The sequence below is a fragment of the Lissotriton helveticus genome, chromosome 2_1 (assembly GCF_964261635.1).
Source record: "Lissotriton helveticus chromosome 2_1, aLisHel1.1, whole genome shotgun sequence".
NCBI lineage: Eukaryota > Metazoa > Chordata > Amphibia > Caudata > Salamandridae > Lissotriton > Lissotriton helveticus.
In genome coordinates this window covers 1404326847-1404347925 of record NC_136059.1, presented here as the reverse complement: position 1 = coordinate 1404347925, position 21079 = coordinate 1404326847, and the positions used below count along the sequence as shown (strand labels likewise).

At 48.6% G+C, this 21079-nt stretch overlaps 1 protein-coding gene across 1 annotated transcript in view; it reads right to left on the bottom strand.

Moving 5' to 3' along the window:
* Window positions 1–12236: 12236 nt before the first annotated feature.
* CHRNA6 (cholinergic receptor nicotinic alpha 6 subunit) overlaps window positions 12237–21079 on the bottom strand; it is a 219466-nt gene continuing 210623 nt past the window's right edge. Inside the window, exon 6 of the mRNA XM_078677527.1 lies at window positions 12237–15943. Coding sequence (XP_078533653.1) covers window positions 15827–15943 — 117 coding nt within the window. The 3' untranslated portion in view covers window positions 12237–15826. The remainder of the gene's footprint in view (window positions 15944–21079) is intronic.

The following is a 21079-nucleotide window of genomic DNA, read 5'->3' as shown; positions in this document are numbered from 1 at the left end:
CTTTGGCGAGCGCCGAGGCCACGCCCCTCATCGAGGCCACGCCCCCTTCCAGCGCGCATTTAAAGACACTGATTACGAGCGTCGGCCCACTTATAGCGAGTCCTCCTGAGGCGGAAGCCGGGAGCGGACCTCTTGTTATTTTAATATTTGTGACAGCAACTGCTTGTTTAAACTGTTGTTCTTCGCTTTTAAAAATACCTTGTTTTACCATCTGACTTCCGCGCAGCCGACTCAACGCTGCGGCGGGAGGTTACCTGATCACTTGGACCCCCTCACGCCACTTTGGCGAGCGCCGAGGCCACGCCCCCTCACCGAGGCCACGCCCCCTTCCAGCGCGCATTTAAAGACGCTGATTACGAGCGTCGGACCACTTATAGCGAGTCCTCCTGAGGCGGAAGCCGGGAGCGGACCTCTTGTTATTTTAATATTTGTGACAGCAACTGCTTGCTTAAACTGTTGTTCTTTGCTTTTAAAAATACCTTGTTTTACCATCTGACTTCCGCGCAGCCGACTCAACGCTGCGGCGGGAGGTTACCTGATCACTTGGACCCCCTCACGCCACTTTGGCGAGCGCCGAGGCCACGCCCCCTCACCGAGGCCACGCCCCCTTCCAGCGCGCATTTAAAGACGCTGATTACGAGCGTCGGCCCACTTATAGCGAGTCCTCCTGAGGCGGAAGCCGGGAGAGGACCTCTTGTTATTTTAATCTTTGTGACAGCAACTACTTGCTTAAACTGTTGTTCTTTGCTTTTAAAAATACCTTGTTTTACCATCAGACTTCCGCGCAGCCGACTCAACGCTGCGGCGGGAGGTTACCTGATCACTTGGACCCCCTCACGCCACTTTGGCGAGCGCCGAGGCCACGCCCCTTCCAGCGTGCATTTAAAGACGCTGATTACGAGCGTCGGCCCACTTATAGCGAGTCCTCCTGAGGCGGAAGCCGGGAGCGGACCTCTTGTTATTTTAATATTTGTGACAGCAACTGCTTACTTAAACTGTTGTTCTTTGCTTTTAAAAATACCTTGTTTTACCATCTGACTCCCGCGTAGCCGACTCAACGCTGCGGCGGGAGGTTACCTGATTACTTGGACCCCCTCACGCCACTTTGGCGAGCGCCGAGGCCCCGCCCCCTCACCGAGGCCACGCCCCCTTCCTCCTTCCCACCCCCTATAAATCATGTGCCACCATCGAACGCGCAGCGGACGAGCGCAGCGGGCGCGACGATTGCACGCCGAAGGCGCGCCTAAGGCAAGCCCGTCTGCGCCCGTCCGCCACCAAACGCGCCTAGGGCTTAGGCCACCCCACTATCCCGGGCTCCTACAATACTCATCGGCGCAACTACTTCCCTTTCGTGGCCCTTGGCCCATCAAAGCCTCTCTGACCGCCCACATTAATAACATGGGAATCACAGCCACGGCAGCTCTCCACGTTCCTCACGCCCCGACCCTCCTGCCTCATCCTCCCCCCCTCCCCAGTCCCGATCCTCCTGCCAGGCCTAGACAGGCCCCCCTTTCAATCTACTACCTTAACACACGCTCCGCAGTTAAACACTGCCACGAACTGTCTGTTTTGCTTGATCTCCATAAACCAGACCTCTTATTCCTTACGGAGACCTGGTTCCGTGACAGTTCCCTCCCCATTCTCCTAGCTTCACTCCCCGCCACCTACTACGCTCTTCGAGCTGACCGGCCAACCGGCAAATCCGGCGGAGGTGTCGCCCTGATTGCCCGAAAGGATCTTCCATTTCAACCTCTGAGCTTTCCCCCGATAGGCACCTCCGACTTCTTAGTCGTTCGGTGACTATTCTATAATGCACCTCTCACTTGCCTACTTATGTACCGTCCCCCCAACCCTCCCAAATCTTTCTCGACGGCTTTCAAGAACTTGTGGCCACCCTAGCTGTTAACAACTCTTCCGTCCTGGTGCTATGCGACTTCAACTTCTGGCCCTCCGACCCAGCTGAATGCTCCACTTCCAAAGAATTTTCTGAAACTTTACGTTCCCTCAACTTCACTTCGCATGTCCACTCCTCCACTCACACTCAAGGCCATACCCTCGACCAGATCTGGTCTCTGAATTGCCCCATTGCCTCCTTGTCCATTTCCCCTTGTCCCTGGTCTGATCACTCATTGATCTCCTTTTTCTCTCAACTTGGACCGCCCATCAAGCCCTTGCACCCCAAAAACATCTGGGTCCGCTCTTGGGGTCGGGTGGATGCTGCCTCTCTAGCCTCCTCTCTCTCATCCTCCAGCCCTGACCTTTCCGGTTTGTCCTCTTCAGAACAAGCCAAATCCATCAACTCTTGGCTACTCTCAGCCTGCGATTCCATCGCCCCTCTTAGGCGGGTCTCCTCTAGACGGACAAACGACTCCAACCACTGGTTCAATGACGAACTGAAGGCACTTAAACTCTCAGTCTGCCATGCAGAACGAGCTTGGAGACGACAGTACTGCCCCATCCTCAAAGCACAATACACCTTCCTCCTGCAGCAATACAAAAAATCTATTCTGTCCTCAAAAAAGGAATACTTTTCCTCCAAAATTTTAGCTGCGGAGAACAAACCCAGAGAAATGATTATTAATAAACTTGCTTACTCTGACAGAACCACTCTCAAGCCCTCCCCCTCTCAACCTCTTTGCGACTCCCTGAACTCCTATTTTCTAGATAAAATTGCAACAATCAGAGCCAACATCCCCCCCTCCTCCTTTCTCAACCCTCCTTGCCCCCCTACAGAGGCTCGGCTCGACTCATTCCCTCTTCTAACAGAAGAATCCTTTCTTTCCCTTCTCTCTATAGTTAAATCTGGGTCCCCACTTGACCCATGCCCTGCCCATGTTCTCCGTCACATTTTCAAGAACTGTCCGTCTCCTCCGCTCACCTTCCTCAACTGCTCCCTGTCTCAGGGTGTGGTTACCCCTGCTCTCAAATCCGCCATAATCCTCCCCATCCTTAAAAAACCTGGTGCTGACCTCTCAATCCCTGCCAACTTCCGCCCTATCTCCTTGCTCCCTTTCCTAGGGAAAGTCCTGGAGCGACATGTCACCAAAGTACTCACCACCTACGTGGAAGCAAACCAAGTCCTGGCTCCCCGCCAAGCCGGTTTCCGCCCGGCTCACTCCACTGAGTCGGTTGTGCTTTCAGTACTCGACAATCTTAGAGAGGGAATGGACTCTAACATCCCCCAGGCCTTGGTGCTACTCGATCTCTCCGCCGCCTTTGACACGGTGGACCATTCCATCTTACTCTCCCGTGTCGGGGCGGCAGGGATCGGCGGCACTGCCTTGGTCTGGTTGTCCTCCTTTCTAAGCGATCGCACCCAAGCGGTCCGCCTGGGCGACTTCTCGGCTGAACCCCGGAAGGTGGTATGTGGGGTCCCCCAAGGCTCCTCTCTCTCCTCCCTACTATTCAACCTATACTTAGCCCCCCTCATCTTTGCTCTTCAACAGAGGGAGGTCTACGTATATAACTATGCGGATGACCTCCAGATCATCTTTTCTCTCTCTCTCCCCTGACTCTAAATCTAATTTCCAATCTACAATGCTCTTCATCCGGGACTGGATGAATTACAACCACCTGAAACTAAACCCTGATAAAACAGAGCTGGTTTTGACAGGTGGTTGCTCCAGTCCCTGGTCCCCCCTTTTCTGGCCTTCCTCCCTTGGACCTCCCCCACCCCCCTCTTCTTCTGTCAAAACTCTCGGCATCAAAATCAATGACCAACTCACTTTGCACTCCCAGGTGAGTTCGGTGGTTTCCTCCTCTTTTCTATCCCTCCGCACTATCCGCAAGGTCTCTCGCTTCTTCTCCTTCACGGCCCTGAAACTTATCGTACTTGCCATGGTCGTCTCCCGCTTGGACTACGCCAACGCCCTTTACCACGGCATGCCAGCTTACAATGTACGACGACTTCAGCTGGTTCAGAACCAAGCGGCCCGTCTGGTTCACAACCTTACGAAATTCCACCACGTCACTCCCCTCCTAAAATCCTTGCACTGGCTCCCCATCCGTGAACGCTCTCAGTTCAAGGTGGGCTGCCTCACCTTCCAGGCCCTACTAGGCCTATCTCCGGCTTTTATCTCTTCGCAGATCATACCCTATGCCCCCTCCAGGGAACTTCGCTCCTCTTCTCAATTTCTGCTGACCGTTCCCCGCTTTCGCCGAAAAAAATGGGGAGGTTCTAAATTCTCTACCCTTGCCCCCACTTTTTGGAACTCCCTTCCTATTCAACTCAGACGCTCTCCCCAATACTCGCTCTTTAGAAAGGCTTTAAAAACCTTTCTATTCTCAAAAGCCTTCCCCTTATAATCTTTCACTAGTCCCCCCCGTGATTCTTGCTGCTCGAGGAATTAGCATACTGTAGCGCCATGGAACCGTCAGGTGAACGTGTGCTTTATAAATCATTTAAAACTCAAACTCAAACTCAAACTCATAATTGATTATTTAATTCAGTTGTGAGTCTTTGATAGTAGGGTCTCTCATGTGCCCAGAGGGGATCCCTGGTGCCGTTTACTGAGGGTTAGTGGCCATCTTGGGGTCAGGCCCTATGGACACAAAGCTAGGGGAGGCGGTAATCACTCTGTTACGGGGCTCTCATCAGTTCTTAGCTATGGCCAGTGCTTCAGGATGCAAGTGTCGCGGCAGCGTAGGCACTTCTTTTACAGTGCTGATGGGACACCTGTGCAATTGGATCGGCTTGCAGATTCAGAGCCGGGTGTTAGTTAGTTGCAGCCATCTTGTGGTCAGGCCAAGTGGGCACAAGGTATGTGGAGGCGGTAGTCAAAGTGATACTGAGTCCTTATTGTTTCTTAGCTGAGATTAGGGGGCGGAATGGGGGTGTAGTAGCAGCGTGGACACTACTTTTGCAGTGCTGATGGGTCATCAGAGAAGATAGATCGCTTTGCAGAGTTCTAGGACGGAGAGGCCATCATGGGGTCAGGCACTGGCAGTACCGACCGGATCTCGTGAATTAGTTTCTGTGTTGTGGGGCCCTCATCACTACTAGACTGCAACCGGTGGGTCAGGAGTAGCGTTATATGGTAGCCCAATTTGATCTTTGTGGGAGCTGCTGGGTTACCTCTACAGTTTGGTCGCTTTGCAGATTCCCCGCCAGGGGCGGCCATCTTAAGATCAGGCATTAGCGGCTCCGTTGCGGAGCTCGTCCCTAGCCTGCGATTCACTCTGTTGGTCTTCCAGGGCCAGCGCGACAAGAGCTAAGGGCCAAGGCCCTGTACCAAAGGGACTCACACAGGTCCAACAAGGTGTGGCCTCGAATCAGTCGAGGTCCGCAGATCGTCGATCACCTTCTAGGCATCTATTGCCCTCCTGGAGGTGTCGGGTCGCAGATCCTCGTTTCTTCGCTACTTGGAGTTCCAGCGAGATTCAGGCTTACCCGGTTCAGGACAAAGGTCCGGTGAGTCCTCGTTCTCTAGGATATCAATCAATCAATCAGAATACTTACCCGTGAGGGTCTCAAGGCGCTGATGGGGGGTGGAGGGCCGCTACTGCTCGAAGAGTCAGGTCTTGAGGAGTCTTCTGAAGAAGAGTAGGTCTTGGGTCTGCCTAGGTGGGTAGGGAGGGTGTTCCAGGTCTTGGCAACGAGGTAAGAGAAGGATCTGCCGCCAGAGGTCATTTGTTGGATGCGGGGGCCAGCAGCGAGGGCAAGACTGGCGGAGCTGGCGGGTAGGAGTGTAGAAGCTGAGTCTGCTGTTCAGGTAGGCTGGTCAGGCGTTGTGGAGTGCCTTGTGTGCGTGGGTGAAGAGTTTGAAGGTGATCTTCTTGTCGACAGGAAGTCAGTGTAGGTCTCTCAGGTGGGGGGTGATGTGGCTCCGGCGGGGGACGTTGACGATCAGTCAGGCGGAGGCGTTTTGGATGCGTTGTAGTCGTAGCAGGTGTTTGGCTGGGATTCCTGCGTAGAGTGCGTTGCCGTAGTCCAGTCTGCTGCTGACGAGGGCCTGTGTCACCGATCTTCTTGTTTCGGTCGGGATCCACTTGTAGATCCTGCGAAGCATGCGGAGGGTGTTGTAGCAGGAGGAGGAGACGGCGTTGATCTGTTTAGACATGGAGAGGGAGGAGTCGAGGATGAATCCTAGGTTGTGTGCATGGTCGGTGGGTGTCGGTGCTTTTCCCAGTGTGGTCGGCCACCAGGAGTCGTCCCAGGCTGAGGGTGTGGGTCCGAGGATGCGTACCTCCGTCTTGTCCGAGTTCAGCTTCAGACAGCTGTTCTTCATCCAGTCGCCGACGGCTTTCATTCCCTCGTGGAGGTTGGTTTTGGCGGTGTGCGGGTCCTTGGTGAGGGAGAGGATGAGCTGGGTGTCGTCGGCGTAGGATATGATGTTGAGGTCGTGTTGGCGGGCCACTCGGACGAGGGGGGCCATGTAGACGCTGAACAGCATCGGGCTGAGGGATGAGCCCTGGGGGACGCCGCAGATGATGTCGGTGGCTTTGGATTGGAAGGGTGGGAGGCGGACACTCTGGGTTCTGCCAGAGAGGAAGGACGTGGTCCAGTCGAGGGCCTTCTCTTGGATTCCGGCTTGTAGGAGGCGTGTCTTTAGAGTGCGATGGCAGACTGTGTCGAAGGCGGCTGACAGGTCCAGGCGGATGAGGGCTGATGTTTTGCCAATGTCTAGTTGGTGCCTTATGTCGTCTGTGGCGGCCATGAGGGCAGTCTCGATGCTGTGGTTATGTCTGAACCCAGACTGGGACGAGTCCAGGATGTTGTTGTCTTCCAGGTGGTGGGCCAGTTGCATGTTGACGATTTTCTCAATGACCTTCGCCGGGAACGAGAGCAGGGAGATGGTCCGGAAGTTCTTGAGGTCCTTGGGGTCTACCTAGGGCTTCTTGAGGAGTGCGTTGATTTCGGCTTGTTTCCAGCTTTACAGGAATGTCGCTGTTGCAAAGGAGATGTTGATGACCCTCCGTAGTTGGGGTGTGATGGCAGCATCTGCTTTGTTGAATATGTGTTGTGGGCACCGGTCTGATGGGGATCCTGAGTGGATGGAGTTCATGATCTTGTGTGTCTCGTCGTTGTTGACGTTGGACCAGGAGGACAGGCGGTTGGTGCTGGTGGTGTTCACAGAGGAGGTGAGGTCTGGCGTAGTCGGGCGGTCATGGTGTTGAAGCTGTCATGGATGTCAGCGATCTTGCGGTGGAAGAAGATGGCTAGTGAGTTGCACAGTTCTTTAAGGGCGGTATGTCGTTGGCGTTGGCGCAGGGGTTGAAGAATTCCTTTATGATGCTGAAGAGCTCTTTGCTGTCATGTGCGTTGTTATCCAGGTGGTCTTTGAAGGAGGATCTCTTGGCTATTCTGATGCGGTGGTTATTTCTGCGGGTGGCTTCCTTGTGTGCTGTGTTGTTGTCCGGATTACGTTCGTGGAGCCATATCTTCTCCAGTTTCCGGCAGGCGCGTTTGGGGGACTGCAGCTCGTCGGTGAACCAGGTGGCTCTCTTGCTGGCGTGGCTGTTGGAGGGTTTCTTGAGTGGGGCGAGGGTGTTGGCGCAGTCGTCGATCCACTGTCTGAGGTTGCGGGTCGAGGCATCTGGGTCGGTGGGTGGGTTCTGGGCGAGAGTGGTGGCCAACTGGTCTTCGGTGACTTTGCTCCAGCAGCGGCGAAGCATCTGTTGGGTGTGGTGGTGTGTGGTTGGTTTGTTGAAGGCGAAATGGATGCAGTGGTGGTCGGTCCAGTGGAGTTCGGCGGTGTGGTTGAAGGTGACGTGGGTGCCTGTAGAGAAAATCCGGTCCAGTGTGTGGCCAATGGCGTGGGTCGGTGCGGTGACGAGTTGTCTGAGGCCGAGGTTGGTGAGGTTGTCGATCTGAGTGGCGGAGTTGGCGTCGTTGTTGTTCTCAAGGTGGAAATTCAGGTCCACGAGGAGGATGTAGTCATTGGAGGCGAGTGCGTGGGTGCTGGCGAGTTCGGCGATGGAGTCGCTGAACTGAGCCTGTGGTTCGGGTGGTCTGTAGATCAGTGTTCCTCTGAGCGTGGTGTTGGGGTCGGTGTGGATTCGGAAGTGCAGGTGTTCGGCGGTGTTGAGAGTGTCATCTGCGTGGGTGGCGACCTTGAGGGTGGCCTTGTGGACGATGGCTATTCCTCCTCTGATTCCATTGGTGCGATCCCGGAGGGTGATCTTGTAGCCGTCCGGGATGGCTATGGCGATGTTGGGCACCGAGGAGTTGTTCCACCAGGTCTCGGTCAGTAAGGCCACGTCTGGGGCGGAGGTGTCGAGCAGATCCCAGAGTTCGACGGCGTGTTTGCGCGGAGCGGGTGTTGAGGAGTATGCAGCGGAGGTGGTTGGGTCCAGTCCTTGGAGGTTTGGTGGTTCTGTTGCAGGTGTGGCAGGAGAAAGGTCTGTGAGTCAGTTTCGGGGCGGCCTGGAAGCAGGTGTGGTGCCGGCATTGAGTGCGTGGAGGGTGCTGGCATCGTAGCGGAGTCCGGTGTTGTGGTGTTCGCGGGGTTCAGGAGTTCTGGCGCTGGGCGCGATCCAGGCACAGACGGGCGCAGACAGGCTTGCCTTTGGTGCGACCATTTAAAGGCGAGGAGGGAGGGAGGAGCAGCTGGGAGATGGGAGGGGGCGGTGAGGGGGCGTGGCACAGAGGACAGCTGGCGCAAACTCGCGCTTGAGGCAGCAGCAGGCGGTGAACAGGTGGAGCTGTTCGGCGGTAGGGGGTGACCTGGCCTGCAAGCAGGGTCAGGGGTCACTTCTACTGCCGTGCAGCAGCTGCCATATAAAGGTGAGGAGGGAGGGAGGAGCAGCTTGGAGTCGGGAGGGGGTGGCAAGGGGGCGTGGCCGCACGGTCAGCAGCGGGAAAAGCGGGGACCAGGAGCAAGAAGGGGGCTTGGGGGGAAGATGCGGAGCAAGAGAGTGCAACAAGCGGTGTGAAATGCGCAGAAATACAAGGATGAAAGTACAAAGATGGATTACAGAATAAAACACAATCCACAAGGCACAGCGGTGCTAGTGGGGCACAGAGGACAGCTGGCGCGAACTCGTGCTCGAGGCAGCAGCTGGCGGTGAACAGGTGGAGCTGTTCGGCGGTAGGGGGTGACCTGGCCTGCAAGCAGGGTCAGGGGTCACTTCAACTGCCGCGCAGCGGCTGCCATATAAAGGCGAGGAGGGAGGGAGGAGCAGCTGGGAGGCGGGAGAGGGTGTCGAGGTGGCGTGGCCGCACGGGCGGCGGCAGGAAAAGCGGGGACCAGGAGCAAGAAGGGGGAGGGGTGGGGGGGAAGATGCAGGGCAAGAGAGCGTAACAAGCAGTGTGAAATGCGCAGAAATACAAGGATGGAAGTACAAGGATGGATTACAGAATAAAAAACAATCCACAAGGCACAGCGGTGCTAGTGGGGCACAGAGGACAGCTGCTGCAAACTCATGCTCGAGGCAGCAGCTGGCGGTGAACAGGTGGAGCTGTTTGGCGGTAGGGGGTGACCTGGCCTGCAAGCAGGGTCAGGATAAGGATACTTATATGCCAATGCCTAGAGGACAAAGAGCCGTAATTTATTGGGTCAATTCACTGTGTTTTTTTTTCTTTGCTTTTGTACTGTACGAGTATCATAACACTGGTGGATTTGCAATATGTGATTTGTTTTGTTGTGATGTATTTAATTTTTATTTCTCCTTGCTTTAAAACTCTTTGCAAGGACTCAACCACAGCAACACTCACCAATCACAGAGGTTTCTATGGTGCTGTTGTGGTTTCTTACCTTGCTTTGTGAAATCTTAATTTTTTTACTCAAAGATCAATTAACATTTTGTAAAAATAACTTAAGTAGGAGACACTATTTACAAATGCATGCTAAAACTCAGTAGTATTAAAAGTAGTAGGAAATGCTGGCATCATGTTATTTATGTAAGGTTTGGTGTTTTGTGATATATATACATTTGATATGATGGGTTCTAAAGTCGTATATAAATGTCTATACAGTGTTTATAAAATAAAACTAGCCATTCATATTTAAACTCTAGAGTCCTGTGCTCAGTGGATTTAGTACCGGAATACCATGGAAAAATATACCAAAATTAAGGCCTTAAAATTTTCAGGGTTAGTATAATTTTAACATGCTTAATTACCCATTTATATACCTCAACAAGACCATTTTTCCCATAGAAAAAGCATTTTTTTGTTTGCTAATAAGTTCAGCACCATTCAACGAATCTTTAAAAAAAAGTAAATCCACCTCAGCTCCTTACTGGAAAGTTTTGTGGTGATCCTTTATGGCGGTCCTAGGAAAAGGGGGCTTCCCAAACTGCATTTTCTAATGCAAGTTTCAATAGGAAACTTGAACTGTGATATTGCAAAAATGGCAGAACAGAATTAGACAAATTTGGCAGAAAGCTAGATTTTAGTTCAGGAAATGTGCTTTATGTGATGCTTTGTACATCCGTTCAGTAGTTAAGGAGAAATGAAGGTCCTAAGTATTTATATTTTTCATACCACAGAGGATCCGGGGAACTGACAGATCTAGAGATAAGATGTGATTGGCTGCCACCACATCAACAAAGATGTGGCAGCAGCCATTTTAGGACACGGGCACTTAGGGCCCGATGTAGGTGGCAAATACCGGTCGGAAACGGCCGAATTCGGCCGTTTCCGACCGGTATTTGGCATCTTGAGATGTAGGGGGTCAGATTTTACAGATTCGGTAAATTTACCGAATCGGTAAATTTACCGAATTTGTGAAATACCGAATCAGTATTTTTACCGATTCGGTAACGGCCAGATGTAGGTGGGACTCTTCAGAATCCCTAAGGCCTTACAGAATCGGTATTTTACCATCCAATCCAATTGGGTGGTAAAATACCGATTCCAGGTGTGCATGCACATGTGTGCATGCACACCTAGCCATGTGACAGATAGACATGCCCTTAGGGCATGTCTGTGTGCCACATGGCACAAATGCCCGTCTTTGGGGTGCTAGAGGGTGTCAAAGTGACACCCCCTGCACCCTTGCTAACATCGGTATTTACCGATTCTGTAATTACAGAATCGGTATTGCCCATTGATTCCTATGGGCTTCAAGGCCCATAGGAATCAATGGGCAATACCGATTCGGTATTTACAGATTCAGTAAATACCGAATCTTAACGATTCGGTATTTACAGAATCTGTAATACCTACATCTTCCCCTTCATATTTACCGACTCTTAATTACCAAATCGGTAAAATTCGGTATTTAAGAGTCGGTAAATATGAATTACCTACATCTAGCCCTCAGTACCCTGTCCTGAAAAAAGTTTTTGAAAATCATATACGGGGCAGGGTAGGGATATCCTCCCCCTATAGGTGTGGTGGGTCCACAAACCTAATTAACATAGATCAGTAGATGATTTGCAGATCTGTGCTAGCTGGGGAGCCGCCAGTGGCAGCAGGGGCTTTGGGGCTCCCCCGTGCCCCAAAGTTTTGTAAATTGTGGTGGGTGCCCTGGGTGGGCCCAGAGGTACCCAATGTAAAAAAATTAATTGCCGACTCCTGGTATGGGTGCGGAGTGGGGAGCCGTCAGAGGACACAAGGGTCTTTGGGCTCCTCCCTCAGATCTCAACATATGCTATTCTGTGGGTGATATGGGTGGGCACCATAGCACCCATAAAAGATGCAACAAAAAATAAATAAATGAACAGTAGGAGATGTTACTATTCATTGCTCCATGCAAGGAGCACCCCATAATGCACCATAAAGTATATTATTTTCCGTGTGGTATCCCTAAAAAGGGCAGAGGTACCACTAACCACTTTTTAATCTTAGGAGGGGCTGCAGGGAGTGCCATTAGCCCCAGCGCATAATATGTCTCCTAGGTCGTTGATCCATGACTACAGGAGAGATTACAGTATTTTTTTTAAAGCACTCCAAATTGGAGCTGTATGCTTCTCAGCTGGATTGCAGGGACCTTTTGCGGCGGGTTCTACAGTTACATTTTGTTACCTGAAAAAAAAAGACTCAAAGACATGTTTTTTTTTGTTAGTAAGTCATTATTGAAAATATGTTATGACAATTACCTTTATTAAACATTGCAATGTGTGAATATATATAAAAGACATTGTAATTATAGTTATTGGTGACTTTTTGACAAAGCCAATAGGCCCGCTTTATATTTTTTGCTGTTCTGACCCTTTGACAAAGCCAGTAGGTCTGCCTTACTTAAAATGAAACCATTTATACAGTTACATCACATAATCAGCTGAGCCCACCCATATATATATATATATATATATATATATATATATATATATATATATATATAGACCTCTAGCTGTATTGTACAGTCACACTTACATGCATTTGTTGGGCTATGGGACGATTGGTTATACCAGAATATGTTTTCTATTTCCATTGCGAGGTCCAGTGGGAAGGGCTATATAACGTGCTTAATCAATGGCGCCAAACTAGATTGAGAAAGGCCTCTGTGTAGGCTGAAACGTTTCTTGTACCTGGGATTGAGGGCGACATGATCGAATAAAGTGATGCCGAATCCTGAAACTACCTGTGCCTGTGCCTTCTTCTACGGAGTTCTTCTTTGTGGGAGCTGGATGTTTTGTACATATATATATACCACTGTCCGACATCAAATCCTTAGTGGAAAATTGAAGCACACTCCTAAAAGTATTCTGTTTTGAATTTATTTGCCAACAAAAAACGCATTGATCAGATGCATTTTGGCTATGTGAGTGCACCCGGCGACATCACAGCATTTAAATAAACATAAAATGAATTGGTCATTCTATAATAGACACACAAACAGTTAGCTCATACAATTATTCACTGTGTTTTCAGTGGTGGCCATTTTGTAACGTGGTAGATAGCATCTCTACCTTTGAATACATTAACCACATGTGGTGGAAGTGGAAGGATGGTAGAAAATATTGACCATGAGATTTAGAACATATGATTCAACATGAGTTCCATGCTAATTGAGGTATAATAGTGATTGAAATTTCTTTAACATAAGGATGAAATATCAGTAGACATTGCCCATTCAGGGCATAAAAATTCCTCATGACATCGTAACATCTTGGAAACAAGAAGGTCATTTCTTCGGCAAAAGCCGCCTATTTCTCATCAAGAATCCTTAACTCCAACAAGAGTTCTAAAGAAATCTTTTCAATTGTCAATGAACTGTCCAACCCAGATAGAATTTTACCCAAAGCCACCCCAACTCAAGCACTGTGTGACTCCCTGAACGATTACTTTATTGAAAAGATTTCCACCATTAAAGCCAGTATACCTAAACACTCCCCCAATGTGACTCCTTCTACCACACTTAGCAACAACTGTACGCTCGATCACTTCCCGGCCATCAGCTCCCAGGCCTTCCAAGACCTTTTGTCCAAAGTTGAAATTCGGAGCCCCCACGTATTGCTGCCCACCACGTGTGATAAAAGACCACCATCCCGTACCCAGCACTTGCCCTTCTGAACGAATCCCTATCCTCTGGTCGCGTCCCTACAGCCTTCAAAGAAGCCAGGTGGTCCCCCTCCTGAAAAAACCTGGAGCGGACCCTATGAGCCCATCAAACTACCACCCCATCTCCCTGCTCCAATACCTGGCTAAAGTACTGGAGGCCCATGTGGCGAGGTGCCTGTCCAATTCCATGGAAGAGTCAAACTACCTTGACTCCTATCATGCGGGGTTTCGCCCCACACACTCCACGGAAACAGTGATATTAGCAGTCTTGGACACCCTGTGAGGAAAAGCTAATTGTGGCTCCCCCCAGGTCCTGGCGCTACTGGATCTCTCTGCTGCCTTTGACACAGTCGACCACGCTATACTGGCAGACTATGTCAGGCTGGCAGGCATCCGGGCACAGCTTTTAGTTGGCTCTGCTCCTTTCTGGCAGACCGCTCCCAGGCAGTCCGCTCAGGCCAGTTCAGAGCTCCCAAGAGCAGCACAATTTACGGGGTCTGACAGGGTTCCTCACTTTCCCCCCACCTGTTCAACCCTTACCTTTTACCCCTGATTCAGTCCCTAAAGGAAAGTAACATGACTGTTTTTAATTACGCCGATGACCTACAACTGGTGTTTACCGTTGACAATTTGCTAAAATCAGTCACCAAATTTCAGGCCACCATGTTGCACATCCTACACTGGATGGACTAAAACCATCTAAAGCTCAATCCAGGCAAGACAGAGCTAATCCTGACAGGGGGCAGCCATAAGTCCTGGGGCCCACACTGTTGGTCGACGGAACTAGGAACGCCTCCCACCGCCTCCGCATCTGCCAAAACCGTGGGTGTAAACTTAAACAACGATCTATCATTAAGAACGCAAGTCAGATCGTTGATTTCAACTGGTTTCTTTCAGCTACGCAAGATCAGGAAGATCAGCCGTTTACTCACGCAGGAAGCACTGAAACAAGTCGTAATAGCCCCGGTGCTGTCACACCTGGACTATGCTAACTCGGTCTACCTGGGCCTGCCACTATTCCTTATTAAGCGGCTGCAGATGGTCCAGAACCAGGCAGCCAGACTAATCCTTCGGCAACCAAGGTGGCAATCAGCCACCCCTCTTTTGAGGAAACTGCACTAGCTCCCAATCCATCAATGCTGCGCCTTCAAAAACCGTTGCCTTATTTTCAAATCTCTTCACGGTCGTAGCCCCAAATTTATAAACGAACTGATACTAAGGTACACTCTCTCACGTAACCTACGATCAGCGCACCTTCTGCTTTTGTCTACCCCTATGTTCAATCGGAAATGCCTAGGAGGCTGCAGAATCGCCTCTCTCGCTCCAAGACTGTGGAATTCTTTCCCCTTGGAGATCCGTTCATGCACTGACTTACTAAGTTTCAGGAAGCTCCTGAAAACTTGTCTGTTTGTACAGGCTTACGAATAACTACCTCTCCCCTGGACCCGGCTAATCCTTAAACTAGCGCCAAGAAACTAATCAGTGTACAAGTGCTTTACAAATCTTTTATAGCATAACAAACTTCACAATGAAATCACACAATTGGTTTCTCATTCAAGTATCTAGTTTGCAGCCAAGGCCTATTTAAGCAGTAGCAATACGATTGTGGAGAGGTGTGGTGCAGCTGCCAGGGCAACTGACTCCGGACCACAGGGTTCACGGTTTGATCCCTGGCTCAGGCCTCAGCTCAGCACCCTGTGACTCTGGGCAATAGCTCACTTAATTTCCATGATGGCCCCCAACACCTTGAGACCTGTAAGGGTGAGTAGTTTGCGCTTTACAAATACGGATTTACATGTCATTTGAAAAAAATACCTAAGAACAGGTCCTTAAGGACTCAATGCCTATCCAGGGCATGATTGTTGATTCAGATGATCCATTTTGATAACCATAGGTGGTAGCAGTGGCTTTGACATTTGTACAAATTTATACAACGTTGAATTCATAATTGTTGTGACAAAGTCTAGTTACAGGCTGTCTACCATGTTACAAAATAGCCACCACCAATAACACTGTGATTAAAAGTATGAGCTATTGATTTCTATGTCTATGATCAAATGACCACTGAATTGCATTTTTATTTCAATGTGATGATGACACCGGGTGCAATAACATTGAGATAGGTGACATAGCCGAAACACGTCTGTTCAGTGCATTTTTTATTGGCAAATACATTTGTAACAGAATACTTTCGTGAGTGCACTTCAATTTTTCAACCTTTTGCATGTTGGAAGTATTACTGGTCTGACCAAGGCCAAAACACATGGGAAAGAACTAATTTCATATTCACAAGTTATTCTGGGAAAATAGTGTAAGCTGGCTAAACTAATCATGTGCCCGCTTTAGGTAAGTGAAAATGTTGTTAATGTTTATTAAACATTTGTTAAATGATGAGCTGTTGTAAGTGGTGGAACAGGAAAGGCATTGCATGCTCTTCTACTGCATTAAGGGCTGTAGGAACAATCCACTTGTTCCCAACACACAGAGGATTATGAATACCCACAGGAATACCCGGTCAATCACCATTGCCACGTACTTCCAGTCATCCTCCACCTGTCAAAGAGAGGGAACACATTTTTACTGACATAAAAGGTACAATGTAACACTACATTGTTTTCTCTTTGATTTTGCACCAAATGGCACCCCTACCACCAAGGCATTTATGGTCAGAGTAAGACATGTATAAAGTTACTAATGGACAAGGCTCAATGTACTTGAACTATGCAGATAATGGTGATTTATCAGCTTGGGACAGAGTGCCCAGAAACCCATCAGGCAAGTCCAAGACAATGTGTCTAGCCTTAAAGAGGTAGAGGAACATTTGAATAATCCTGCTTGGAAGGGCCTGATTTACTTTCATCTTCTAATGCCAATAAAGTCAGATTGGGGGTCATATATGTTCACAAAGTTCAGTATCAGTAGAATTGAGCAAAGTGCCTATGAATCAGCAAGGCTATCTCATGACATTGCAACCACACGTATTGTGATAGGAGGTAGTTTGACTTTTTCTGGCTCATAAGGCTTAGCGTACTTTCATCTTCTAATGCTGATAAAATCTCTCTTGTAATGTCATTCCTTGTGGCATCTACAGCAAGTAATCACTTTGGGCATGGAAGAACCTTCCTTTCCCACATTGTCCTTCAATCCCAAACTAATACCAAATTACCTTGGTCCTTACTCTATGGCTTGGAATCAATCGGCTGAGTGTTTCTGTCACCCTTTGTCTATCAGTTATGCTGATCCAGCCATTTGTTAACCCTATTAGCAAACCACATGTTAGTCAACACTGTAACACATGATGAATCCATGTTTCAAATGGAACATAATCCACTCTTTTGTTTAACCACTTGGCTGCTAAGGGGTGTGTGCGAGGTCCATTGACTTTCCATTGAAATCAATGGAAAGTCCATGACGAGTTACCCTTGTCATTAGCGCTGAAGGGGTTAAACCTCCGAAGGTACTAAGCTGGTTTCTACCCAAACTGTCGAATCAGACCTTCCTTTATTTGTTTGTAGTTCTTCTCATCTACAAGCATTCTGTAAATGACTGCTGAACATCCCATTGGCAAGAGCGTCATTAAAGTAGCTGTCTTAGACACATCATTCAAAGCCTGGATGCTCCAAGTGGTCTCAAAGCTCACAACCCATCTCTAAATAGTCTGGCCTTCCACATACATGTGCATAGGCTCCTTTGAAACCTTTACAGGTAGTCCTGCAGAGTTGAAGGAGGAATTTTCTTTCTAAGATGTAGCTGTCTCTGCTGCTATCCCGATGTTCTCTTCCTTTAAGGCTATCCTCTGTCTTAATTTCCTTTTTCTCTTCTCTCTCCCGTTTACTTTCCTCATGGGCGCCTTTCTCCGGTACGCGTCCTTTCCTCTAGTTCCTGGTGAGCTTAGCTCACTTTCTTCCTCTCAAACTCTCTGGTCTTCTCGCCATCTTAAGCCTTAACCTTCCTAAGCACCAACTGCAGGTTTATGGTACCAGTCAGACTTAACCCACCTCAGGGAATGACTCCTGGAGTCAGTGACAGTTGTACCCTTGAAATCCAAGTTGGAAAAAGGCTGGTGGAAACATTGTAAACCTTTTGTTTCCCGACTGGACATCAATCCCAGTTGACCGTAGAGATTGCCCATGTACTAACTTCCACAAACAAACCAAGTTACAGTTCCTGTTTTTCCGTCTTTTCTAAAATCTATACAAACAAAAATCCTCATACCATTTTTAAGGCTCAGGGACTTAAGGCTCTGTATTCAAGCTTAATAAACTAAGTTGGTAAAAAGCGCACACGGATAATGAAACTAATCAGTGTTATTAGGTATGTGTGCTGTGTTGAAATTATGCCCGCGGAGCATATGCATATGAAACAGTGAAAGTGGCCTAGTCCCGGGGTGGCAACTAGAACTCCAACATGCACTAACAATCAAGCAGTATACACATTGAACATAAATGTAATAATAATCCTCTTCAATTATAGTTGAAGACAATATCCATAGAAATATCTAATCTTTGCATATGATTAGTTACATGAAAACATACACACAAACAATGTTACAAAGCAATTGCAGGATAGCAGACTTTTCTGTACAATAAATCGTGGTACCCAATGCATTTCAGGACACTTAGTCCCTACATCAGGGGTATTCTGTGGAAATGAAAAGGAAACATTTCAAAGGATGCATATTTGGAGTCGGTCCAGCATATGTTGTCTATAAAACACTTGTGTGATTCTCCAATCTATCATGCACCCTTCACCAAGGTGTTGTAAAATAATGTGTGCCAGACAAACAACACTTACTGTTTTCTTGCAACAGAGTGCTAACAGAGTCTAAAAACGCCTTCATGAAGACAACAAAACAGAGAATTTTTAAGTAACAAAATACTGTATGTTCATTAGAGTTGGCTTACTAAAATGACAAATCTCCGAGTAGCACATACCTGCTAGATCAATATTCACTCAGCTCTTGTGGAAAACAGCCGATAAGAATTGAAAGCTTGTAAAACACCTCTGAATGTAAAGACACTTAGGGCCCCATTAGGATGTTGGGCGGATTGCCTCAGCCAGGGTGGCGGTGGCCACCGCCACCCTGGCGGAGGCAATCCGCCCGACAAGCACTCTCGTTTTCCCCTCCGCCAGATTAGGATGGCGGAGGGGACAGCGGCGGACGGAAAGACCGTCCGCCGCTTTACCGCCGCGGCGGTAATGGATTAATATGGTGGCGGTGTCCAATGGACACCGCAGCCATATTACAATGGCACACAGTAGAGGCCTTTCCGCGGCGGCAATGCCGCCACTGAAAGGCAGGCGGGGATTGCTGCAGGGGTCCCCTGCAGGGCCCCCAGGTTGACACCACTGTCGGGGGGCACATGGGGGGGTACCTATGGTACTCCCCCACATTTGCATATGCAAAGCGGCAGGCACCGCGCGGTGCCTGCCGCTTTGCATCTGCAAATGCAAAAAAGCATTTTTAGCATTGTGGCGGGCGGTGCAGAGTGCACCGCCCGCCACAATGCTAAAACTACAGGATGTGCCGCCACTGTGGCGGGCACATCCTAATTCCCCCCACGGGACCCCCACCCTTATGGCGGGCGGTCCCGTTCCCCACTATGGTGACGGGCGAACAAAGTCCGCCCGTCATCATAATGACCCCCTTAATCACTATACTGCCCATATCCGTAAATGCAATCAGCAGTAAACCTGGACGCCATGTCTCAACTTACCTCTAGATAAAAAATTAAAAAAGTCACGTACAATGACCAGCACAGCCGCGGAAGCATATCAGTGGAACTATAATACAAATGACGAGACTTTCACTTAAAACGCCACCAGTCACAGCAAACTGAAGCACATTGAGGTGTTAATAGAATTCCACTAACCTCTAGAGCACTGTCTATGTGTCAACGCTTCTAGAAATATGCGTGGAGGAATAGCCTCCTAATGTCTCGTTTCCCACTCCAACCTGCGAAGTACGGATAGCCATCAGAATGATAGCAGTGCTCTCACAAGTTCAAAAACACGTAATAAACAATATGTCTATGCTCTCACTGTTCAAATTTAGCTGCTGCTACAGAGTTCGCCAGCCCGATGTTTCTTAGAATCAGCCGTGTTCCTCACCTAACAGGACGCTGACATTGTTCTTGCATAATAATAAGAGGACTCTCCTCCTAATTTCCACCATTACGCGATGACGTGATCCAGTGAGGTTAGAAAACTGACAACGGACTACCCATCTCCCTTAACTAAAAATAAGCAACGGACTGTAGTTCAAGTGGAATCTATTGAACTCACGGTTAAGTTTGGTGAGGTGAATAGCGCGACTCTTACATCGAGATGGGACTGAGTGTAAACCGTGACATAAAATACCAGCGTACTGGTGTGTAACCAGAAGTGTGTTAAAACCACAAGGTTTAACACTAGGTTTAACACAAAGTAGTGATGTGCAGAATTGCATGCAATGTGGGTGATTGAGAAGAAGGGCAATCTATCATAATAATAAATGTCTCCATGAATCATTTTAAGTACATTGCTTAATCAATTACAGTACATTACCATTATACTGCAGGTTTCCTTATAGCCTTCTACTTTCATTTTGAACAACCAATATGTACATAACACCATTTCTATAAAAGATGTTCCCCTCGTGTATGTCTATGTCTGTGTATGTGGAGGTATTGATGAAATACAATGATGTGTGTGAATCTCAGGGAGTGTCTTTCCTGATGCTGCACTCAGGGGGATCCCATAGTGAGTCCAGAAGTTGCTTTTAGGAATTTTAAAGAAAACATGCCATCTCCAATTTGTCATGGAGACCATGTGGCGTCACGGTCTGGAGTCTCATGATCCAGCAACTTCTGGACTCACCACGGGAACACCTCACTGAACTTAACCGTGAATTCAATAGATTCCACTTGAACTACAGTCCGTCGCTTATTTTTAGTTAAGGAGGATGGGTAGTCCATTGTCAGTTTTCATACCTCAGTTGATCACGTCATCGCGTAGTGGCGGAAATTAGGAGGAGAGTCCTCTTATTATAACGCAAGAACAATGTCAGCGTCCTGTTAGGCGAGGAACATGGCTGATTCTAAGAAACGTCAGGCTGGCGAACTCGGTAGCAGCAGCTAAATTCGAACGGTGAGAGCATAGACATATTGTTTATTACGTGTTTTTGAACTCGTGAGAGGACTGCTATCATTCTGATGGCTATTCATACTCCGCAGGTTGGAGTGGTAAACGAGACATTAGGAGGCTATTCCTCCACGCAGATTATTAGAAGCGTCAACACATAGACAGTGCTCTAGAGGTTAGTGGAATTCTATCAACACCTCAATGTGCTTCAGTTTGCTGTGACTGGTGGCGTTTTAAGTGAAAGGCTCTTCATTTGTATTATAGTTCCATTGATATGCTTTCACGGCTGTGCTGGTCATTGTACGTGACTTTTTATTTTATCTAGAGGTAAGCTGAGACATGGCGTCCAGTTTTACTGCTGATTGCATTTACGGATATGGGCAGTATAGTTATTAGGTGTGTTTACCTTCATAGGTGTTTTACACGCTTTCAATTCTTATCGGCTGTTTTCTACAAGAGCTGAGTGAATATTGATCTAGCAGGTATGTGATACTCAGAGATTTGTCATTTCTCTAATGAACATACATGATTTTGTTACTTAAGAATTCTCAGTTTTCTTGTCTTCGT